This window comes from Anabrus simplex, chromosome X (assembly GCF_040414725.1).
Source record: "Anabrus simplex isolate iqAnaSimp1 chromosome X, ASM4041472v1, whole genome shotgun sequence".
NCBI classification, from domain to species: domain Eukaryota; kingdom Metazoa; phylum Arthropoda; class Insecta; order Orthoptera; family Tettigoniidae; genus Anabrus; species Anabrus simplex.
In genome coordinates this window covers 7,229,343-7,239,529 of record NC_090279.1, presented here as the reverse complement: position 1 = coordinate 7,239,529, position 10,187 = coordinate 7,229,343, and the positions used below count along the sequence as shown (strand labels likewise).

The window sequence follows — 10,187 nt, the reverse complement described above, 5'->3', positions numbered from 1 at the left end:
CTGAGCCGGGCCCTCGGAAGGGTAGGACCTATGCCGCTGTCAAACCCTTGCACGTGGTAGTGGTGGGGGTAAGGTTCGGCAGTTCGGTTCACTGCCGTCTCAATCCTACGGCGGTGGTTCGGTTATTGATGTTGGGGAGGAAGGGGCGTTAGCGTTGAAGGAGGGATTGGATATGGGTGGGGTATAGTAGCCATTACTGAATGAAAACAGCCCATTTGCGAGCTTTAATCTGAAAAGGCAACAACCCGACAACATTCTAGAGATCATTTTGCAGTTTCTCACAATCTTGTAACTTATTTATTACTCTGTACAGAATAACATCATCTGCGAAAAGCCTTATCTCTGATTCCACTTCTTTACACATATCATTGATATATATATGAAAACATAAAGGTCCAATAACACTGCCTTGAGGAATTCCCATCTTAATTTTTACAAGGCAGGATAAAGCTTCACCTACTCTAATTCTCCGAGTTGTATTTTCTAAAAACAGAGCCACCCATTCAGTCACTCTTTTATCTAGTCCAATTGCACTAATTTTTGCCAGTAGTCTCTCATGATCTACCCTATCAAATGCCTTAGACAGGTCAGTCGCGATACAGACCAATTGACCTTCTGAATCCAGGATATCTGCTATATCTTGCCGGAATCCTACAAGTTGTGCTTCAGTTGTATAAACTTTGCACCAGTATGGCTTCTCTTCTGTTTGTGTCCGCATATGAACAGTTAGGTCAGACTGCCTTTCTTTCTGGATGTTTTGCTACAGACAGTGCAGCTGTTTGGCTTCTCGCCTGTATGGGTCCGCATATGATGGGTCAGACTGCCCTTCCTCGTGAATGATTTGCCACAGACATTGCAGCTGTAGGTTTATCGCCTCTATGGGTCCGTATATGTTCGGTTAGTTTGCCTCTCTGTATGTCTCCGCATATGTTCGGTAAGTTTGCCTCTCTTTATGAATGATTTGCCACAGACATTGCAGCTGTATGGCTTCTCGCCTGTATGGGTCCGAATATGTTCGGTTAGTTTATAACTCCGTATGAATGATTTGCCACAGACATTGCAGCTGTACGGCTTCTCGCCTGGATGGCTCTGCATATGTTCGGTTAGATTACCTCTCCATATGAATGATTTGCCACAGACATTGCAACTGTATGGCTTCTCGCCTGTATGGGTCCGCATATGACCGCTTAGAATGCCTTTATGTATGAATGATTTGCCACAGACATTGCAGCTGTATGGCTTCTCGCCTGTATGGGTGCGCATATGAACGGTCAAACCACCTCTGCTTGTGAATGATTTGCCACAGACATTGCATCTGTATGGCTTCTCGCCTGTATGGGTATGCATATGATCGGTCAGACTGCGTTTCGTTGTGAATGATTCGCCACAGACATTGCAGCTGTATGGCTTCTCGCCTGTATGGGTCCGCATATGTTCGGTTAGATTATATGTCTGTATGAATGATTTGCCACACACATTGCAGGTGTATGGCTTCTCGCCTGTATGGATCCGCATATGATCGGTCAGACTGCCTTTGCTTGTGAATGATTTGCCACAGATATTGCAGCTGTACGACTTCTCGCCTGTATGAGACCGCATATGTTCGGTTAGTTTATCTCTCCGTATGAATGATTTGCCACAGACATTGCAGCTGAAAGGCTTCTCCCCTGTGTGGGTCCGCATATGATCGGTCAGTCTGCCTTTGCTTGTGAATGATTTATCACAGACATTGCATTTGTATGGCATCTCGCCTGTATGGGTCTGGATATGACCGGTTAGTCTACCTCTCCGTATGAATGATTTGCCACAGAAATTGCAGCTGTATGGCTTCTCGCCTGTATGGGTCAGCATATGATCGGTTAGACTGCCTTTCTGTATGAATGACTTGCTACAGACAATGCAACTGTATGGCTTCTCCCCTGTATGGGTCCGCATATGTTCGGTTAGTTTACCTCTCTGCATGAATGATTTTCTACAAACATTGCAGCTGTATGGTTTCTCGCCTGTATGGGTCCGCATATGACGGGTTAGAATGTATTTCTTAATAAATGATTTTCTACAGATATTGCAACTGTAAGGCATCTCGCCTGTATGGGTCCGCATATGATCGGTTAGTTTGCCTTTCTGTATGAAGGATTTGCCACAGACACCGCATTTGTATGGCCTCTCACCTGTATGAGTCCGCACATGATCGGATAGATTGCCTTTTTGTATGAATGAATTGCTACAGACATGGCAGGTGTACGGCTTCTCGCCTGTATGGGTCCGCATATGATCCGATAGTTTGCCTTTCTGTATGAATGATTTGCTACAGACATTGCAGCGGTATGGCTTCTCGCCTGTGTGAGACCGCACAACGTCCGGCCTTTTCCTGAAATTTTTATGAGATACCGAGCATTCGTTTATAATCGCACCTGTATGCAATCGCGTGTCCTCTGTCAGCATTTTCCTCTTTGGAAAGCATTTATCAGAAAATACGCACATTTGGAGCGGGTGGATTCTGAGGTGTTCCGACAAGCTGCTTCGGCTACATAACACCTTTCCGCAGTGATCGCAGTTGAAGGGTCGATCTTCCTTGTGTCTCTTCAGATGTTGCAATAGGTCCAACTTCCCAGCCAGGACGTCACTGCACACATTACAACTAAAACTAGATGATCCGCCGTCCGGAGGTTGATGATCTCTATAGCTCTCCTCGGGTCTCGATCTACAGTGACAAATTAAAACCATGTGAGCAATAGTTCAACAGCCAACTCCACTACAACTCTCACACAGGGGATTTGCTACTGGACATTCCAATCACTGATATCCAGTGCAGAGAGCTCGTTACTCATAAACATTACATTCCTGAGAATAAACATCAACTGAGGTTAAATTTCAAAAGCTCTCACTTGTTACGAGAATATGTTGCGTCTTTTCTTAATCACGATATCACGCGCAAGAAACTTGTCACGGTTTAGAAATGTACGAGACGTTGAATTGCACCGTAGTGGATATTGCTGCTATGTACAAGAAGGAATATTATTCTATTTATTTCAAAAGATCACGGGCAACGTGATTATTTTTAGTGGATTCATAACATAGTTGGATAGCATCCAATTCTGAGCCTGTCTCCCCACCACAGAGTAGTTCTACATATTCTACGGAAGAAGGGCGGGAAATGCAAATTTCTTGGTTAAAGGCGAGATCCGCTTACAACTGCCACATGGGAAAATCGATCACGCGGGCTAAAATATATCGTAACATGAACTGGTACTTTCCAATTCATGCTGTATGAACTGAATTCACATGGCCCAGTCGAATGCATGACTGGCTCACAAGCAAAGTAATGGGAGGCTCGACCATGCATTGTTACTGCACTCTTTGGAGAAAATAAGTGGACAAATGAAAGGGGGGCATTGATTCCAGATATGACAGCCTAAATCTATTGATCATCAAACAAGATATTGATGTTGGCACCACTAGACAACAGGGGGCAGAAAATACGACACTGGATTGTATGTCATGCGTTCTGTGGCATAACACACCAAGCAAAGGTGCAAAAGCCTGTAACCCTTCTTCTTTACGTGAATACGTGATTCCTGTGACAAGTAATTTATCAGGTTCACAATTAGTTTTCAGTAAAATAATGTTTCATTTTGCATTGATAAATATTCTACATGAACCAGCTATATTGCTGTAACATGTGGCGCTTCCCAGGTGACGGATACGGGTTCCCCGCTGGCCTGCCGATGAACATGAGCAAAATATAAAAGCTCTCGCGTACCAAACATGTACAAATTCTTTAATGGCAACTTCGGCGGAGATGGAGACGTTCACTAGGGACCACATGGCGGAAGAGGTACACTAAATTTCTGGAAGTTAATGCAGAAAAGAGGGTAGCGTTTCTTCTCTAGAGGAGTGGCTGCAAAAGGCAACTGTTCTCCATGTCCACAGCTGCGTTACTACCTTCCGTCATGAGCCCTTAAATGCTTCAAGACAAGCCGGCCGTAAAATAATACCGTTACATCATTACAGAAATATGTCTCATGGTATCGGAGCCAAGGTTAGTGCAGCCCCTGGAAGGGACGCGCATTGGCAGTGCCCAGTCAGCATGAAAAGTATGCTAGGGTTACCGTCGCACGGGCTGTGACGGCTAACCATTCTAGTACCCCCATTTTGTATCCCATCATTGAATTATGCCTGGGTGAAGTAGCGAATAAGCCATTGCACTTGAGAGAAGGCTCGTAGGCATCTGAGAGGTGCGGAAAAAAAGATGGAATAGAGAAAATTCATGTGAAAAGAGGTGTGGTTACTAACTGGTGTACAACAGAAACCGAAGAACAGCTCATGGTGTTGACATTGTCATATCAGCTAAATTTGACGGTTCAGCCTCCGAGGTGCAAAAGTTTGACAATCGCTTGATGTAACTCGTCCGCATTGGGGAGAGAAGGAAATTCCAATGTTTCAGCGCAACGCTCCACAAACTGACGTGCGCATGGAAACCAAAGATGCGTTCTGGGCACTGCCTGACATGAAGACCGCTGCCGCTGATCTGAATGGACGTGTCGGACCGAGGAAAGAAGAACAAACAGTCCATGGCGTTCATGGACATGGAGAAAAGAACGACGATGCCCAACAAACTCGCGATTATGCAGAAACTGATCATCGCAAACACACGGTTCAAGAAGAGTGATATTCATCTACTCAGTACTACAGTGGCTCCCATCCAATTCGCATTGACTACATCCTTGTGAGAGGGTGAAATCTCGAAGATGTTCTAGAGATAACAGTTGCCCCTTATTAAATCCTTGCGATGCAACAACGACCAGTCTTCTAAGCTGTGGATAAAGTCACCAAGAGCCCAATACTTCACAGGAAATAGACAAATTGGGATCAAATGGTTGCCCCTGAAGAAGGAGACTAACGTCGTTGCAAAAGTTACAGAGTCACAAATCACCATAGTTGAAGTGAGCCGGACTAAACTGAAAGACGCCTTTCGCTCTATTCCTGGAACAATTAAGTCAGGGCGACGACAACGAAGGATTAAACATGACATATGGCCAAGGAATGAAGATGTTAAATATGCAGTACGATTGAAGAAGCTGCTGTACCACAAGTTTCTTGCTCGTTGGAATGCCTACAAGGCAGCCACTCGCAAAATGAAGGAGGTAATTGCGTAACAAAATCAAACCGGTAGGCAGGTCTATATGTGAAACATGACATGCGCGAATTCGAGCGGAATTTTTAACGGCTAGTCAATCGAGCCATCGCAAAACGTCAGAAGTCAAACGTTTTTACGGCATCAATGAGGAAACAGACGATTTGCTACTGGACAGGCGGGAAGCGCGAGTACACTGGTGGAACTATTTTGACAACATCTCAATCATGGAATATCCGTATCTACCAATCCTAATCACCTACGCTGTTGAAGGTCCAACGTAGGAAAATGACGTCACTAAAGTCCAGACTATGCTGAAGGAAATGAAACCAGGGAAAGCCATCTATCCCGATTATCTTCCAGCAGAGTTTTGTTCCTCTCAATGGGGGGATGCAGCAGTGTGGCTAAAGAAAGCTTTTCAACAATATCATCAAAGAAGGTCAAAAACAAACAGACTAGCGATGGAGTATCAATTCAGAAATAAGGGAAGCCCTGCCGATTTTTCTAATCACGGCCCGAACATACTTCTGAGCCTCGCAATGAGAGACTTAGAACAAATCTTCGACAAAAGGATTAGCGATTTAGACAAACAAACAACAAGCCAAGCTGGGTTTGTGTAAAATTGTGGCGCAAGAGGAGAAACCCACGCTGCCGGACTATTACTTGAGAAACACTGTGAAAACAATAAGATGCTTCATCACAAATTTCTGGACCCTTAGAAGCCCTTCCATCGGGTACTTCATGACCTAATCAGTCAGCCCTACAAGTACATGGCATTCCAGAGCACCTTGCTGAGAGGGTATAATTGCTCTACAAAGAACAAATGAGTTGTGTTCAAGCTGCCGCAGGAGCGTCTGATGACTTCCGCATAACTGTAGGAGTCCATCAAGGCCCCGGGTTATCACCACTGCAGCTCGTTCTTGTGATGGACATAATTACCACAAACCAGCGCAGTCTAATACCATGGACACTTCTCTAAGCAAATGATATAATTTGGCTGAAGAGAATAAGCTAGACCTGCAGCGTCAAACAGAAGACTGGAACAATCGACTAGCGCAATAAGCCCCGCGCCTCAACAAGAACAAGACAGAATACATTGCGTTACATCGTCGAGAAGTTGGAACCATGCATGTTGACGTTGAAGATATAGCACGAGTAGAGATATTTAAGTATATTGGCTCCACAATCTATGATTATGGCCGACTTACTGATGAAGTCAACTTAAGGATATACAAAGCCTGACTGAAGTGGAGAATGACAACAGGCGCCCTTCTGAACTTTGGACGAAGGGCCATCTCTAAACTAGGTTCTACCGAACTGATATCTGTCCTATCGATATCCATCCTGTCGTTTTCAACGGCAATGAATGCTGACCAGCTCTAGAGGTAGAACGCCAACTAAGCATCATGGATACGAAGTTGCTTAGGTGGAAGGCTGGCATAATTAGACTAGATCACATTTCAAATGATGTTATTAGAAAACGTTTTGGCAATGCACAGATCCAAAAGAAAATTGGGGAAAGGCGTGTGGGCTGGTTTGGGCATGTATTGCGTGTTGAGGACGATATATTGGGAAAGTCAGACTATTACACAGAAAGTCGGTGAAAAGAGGCGCTAGGGACGAACCAGACAGCATAGACTGATAAAGTGCACAACGGCCTGAAAGTTGGAAGACTACATGCAGACATGGCCCGAGACCGATCTAACTGGAGTCAATGAACCACAACACCGGACCCTGCCACCAGATGCAGACTGATGAATATTCTGTTACAAAAATGAAATGCAATGGATATTTTACACATCCTAACATTCAAATTAGTTTATTGTATGTTCAAATTTTCTCCCCTAATGCCTATGTCCGATATCTATAAAAACTTATTTTCACAAAATAGTGTTTGAATGGCTGAACGCTTCTGGATTTCGTGTTTAAGTGACTCCTATAAATGCATTGTGAAGAAAAACTTATAACTCAAAAAAAAAAAAAATGGGTATATCTGTGTTAAATGGGAAGGACAGTTACAATATCCGGTAAAATTCTATGAGTACCTACAAGAGGGGAGTCCGTCAGTGTATTCTAGCCTGAATAGAATTTTGCAATTCATATGTCTGCTTACATACGTCATAGACAGCAGACGATCATATTCATCAGTTTGTTATTTTCACTCCAAACACGCCTATAAATATGAAGACCATGGAGGAGTGGTACAAAGTGGTCAGCTCAGGGCCATATGACACTCAACGCTCTAAGGCTGGAAGGAAGCCACATAACTAAGTGGTTACTTCAGGACCATGTGTCTCCACACAAACAGAAGTAAGCCTTATCACTAATTATTTAGCTCAGGACGATGTGTCTCTCCACAAATGGAAGGTAATCTCATCACTAATTGGTAACCTCAGAAATACGTGTATTTCCACAAGTCAGCAATTAGGAAATTTTATGAATTTTAAAATCTTTTCTTATGTAATTCAATACCCAACTGGCATGGCAAATAGTTTAGACATTTTAAAGGAAGTCATTTAAGTTGCGGCATGATATTTGTAGACTGCTGAAATGAGAGTGAGGAAACAATAGCGCCTGAGGTGAGATATAAAACAAAGTGGGAAGTAGCAGATAAGATCCGGTCGACTGAATCCTTCAGAAGCATCTAAAATCTATGACGTAAAATGGACTAAGCTACGTAGACAATGGACTGTCCTCTGACATATATGCCAAGAAAAAAGAAGACACATAAAATGCATGTCGCTTTGCTGGTCTCTGCACAAAATATGTTTAGAAAATAGAAAGCTAATTTAGACTCCATCAAAAATAGAAATAAGATTTTGTGTGTGAAAAGCATTCTTATGCAACATTTTTACTGGTGGTCATAATACAAGATTGTTCTCTAACGTAGCCTACTGTGTCCCGTTACACATGAATGACAAAGAAACAGAGAGTGTGAGCTGGTACTTGGTAGTTCTGAGGACCGACATGAATATTTCTTGCCACTAGTTGTGAAAGTACAGTAGGAACAAGTCAGTGCATCACATAAGAGCCGAGAAGACTCTAACCACTCACAAAATCAAATAAACCATTCAGAATTCATAGTTTCCATCACAAATCTGGTTTGACGTCAAACCTTAGGCTATGACTAGCCATCGCATGACCTGCTGATACAAGGGCTTGGTTAAGAGCACCAATCCGAGACTATACAATCATTTCCCACGGATTATCAAAGATCATTTCACACAGTAACCAACAAAGGTGTGACAGCAAAAAATTAATTAGCAATGTCACAATTACAGTTCAAAAACACAACTGCATTAAATGTTTTAAAACATGACATACACTTGTGGTACTTTGTAAGGTCAGTGACAATAATTACAATTTTGAAAGAATATTATATCACTACGTTATTTACCTATTATTATTATTATTATTATTATTATTATTATTATTATTATTATTATTATTATTAGCATAGGGCAACAAGTTAGATACATATATACAAATATATAGTATTTACAAATATACACAGAAAAGAAACATGTTTTATAGCAGAATGTCCAGTTGAGTGATCGACTGTATAGCTTCCTCTGTTGGTTCCAAAAAGTCACTCGGGCTACTTGTGTAGGAACGTCGTGTACATTCACTTACAATATGGGGATCATCTGTCGAGATGCACCACAGTCGCACTCTGGTGATGAGATATATTTCCACTTATAAAGGGCATCCCTGCGTCGTCCATGATTTGTTCTCACCCAATTCAGTGGTCCAAATCTAACGCGGAAGATGACGTTCACTAAAAAAGATGTTGTGTAAGGAACTGTCTGTGGCAACTTTCCAGCGACTTCTCCATTCTTCTAAAGGGTGAAAATTCCCATCAGCCAATGCGACAGCATCATGCAAAGATGGATGTCGTGACTCCAACCTCGTTACCTTGAGAACAGGAATATCATCCAAAACAGGCAGTTGAGGGTTCATTTCTATCTTCTTGAACTCTCGGATGGGAGCATTTTATCTTTTAAAAACAGGTGGCGTTATACCTGACAGAATTGGGAGCCAATAAAGGGATGTGGACTGGATAGTACCAGATATTAACCGCAAGCTAACATTCAGTTGAGTACCAATTAGTCTTGTATATGGGCTATCCAGCCAAACTGGTGCACAGTGCTCACCACACAAGAATACCAGTCCCAAAGCAGATCATAAAATCTTTGCTGATGAACCCCAACTTGAGCCATACAATTTCTGAAGGACAATATTACGTGTTTTGAGCATTTTTGACAGATTCATACGATGTTGTTTGTAAGATAGTGTGCGATCAAGTGTAATCCACAAATATTTGGGATAGCTGCTATGCCGAAGTTCTTGGTGACAAAAACGTATGTGAAGTTTAATGTCAGCTTGGCGATTATTCAGGTGAAAACATGACACTTCTGTTTTCTTAGAGTTAGGACACAGTTGCCATTTCTTGAAGTACGTTTCAAGTGAAATCAGGTCTCTTTGTAGCACTTCTTCTGTCACACTAAGGTATCGATTTTGAATGCCTAGTGTTATGATATCAGCATAACAAAATGTTTGCGATGATCTTTCTGGGAGATCGGAGATATAAAAATTGAACAGAAGTGGAGACAGTACCGATCCTTGAGGTAAACCATTTTTGAGCTTCCTTTCTCTACTCATACTATTTCCCATACACACTCGAAATTTTCTGTCATTGAACATATTGCTTATAATCTGCACGATGGGCGTACGGGGTGCAATTCGGAGAAGCTTGTAAATTAATCCTTCCCTCCAGACTGCGTCAAATGCTGCTGTAAGATCAATGAATACAGCTGAGGTCTTGAGTTGTTTCTGGAAACCTGCTTCCATGTGGAATGTCAGTGAAAGCACTTGATCGCAGCAGCTGAGATTTGGCCTGAATCCAGCTTGATCAACTGTAATATGCTGAAAAATAGTTGCGCTGATTCTGTTGTGGAATAGCCTCTCAAAAAGAAGGGCAACTGGTCTATAATTGCTTGGGTCATTGGGAGGCTTACCTGGTTTCAAGATGGAAATCACTTTCGTTCAT

General features: G+C 42.5%; 1 protein-coding gene across 1 annotated transcript; it reads right to left on the bottom strand.

Annotated features, from left to right (window-relative positions):
• Positions 1-445: 445 nt before the first annotated feature.
• On the bottom strand, positions 446-1,935 carry LOC137503114 (zinc finger protein ZFP2-like). Its single transcript, XM_068230570.1, has one exon. The coding sequence runs from the start codon at positions 1,933-1,935 to the stop codon at positions 877-879; it is 1,059 nt and encodes a 352-aa protein (XP_068086671.1). The 3' UTR covers positions 446-876.
• Between the last annotated feature and the right edge of the window lie 8,252 nt (positions 1,936-10,187).

Coding starts and splice junctions, on each gene's coding strand:
- LOC137503114 (XM_068230570.1), bottom strand. CDS start 1,935: ATGCGGACCCATACAGGGGAGAAGCCATACAGTTGCATTGTCTGTAGC.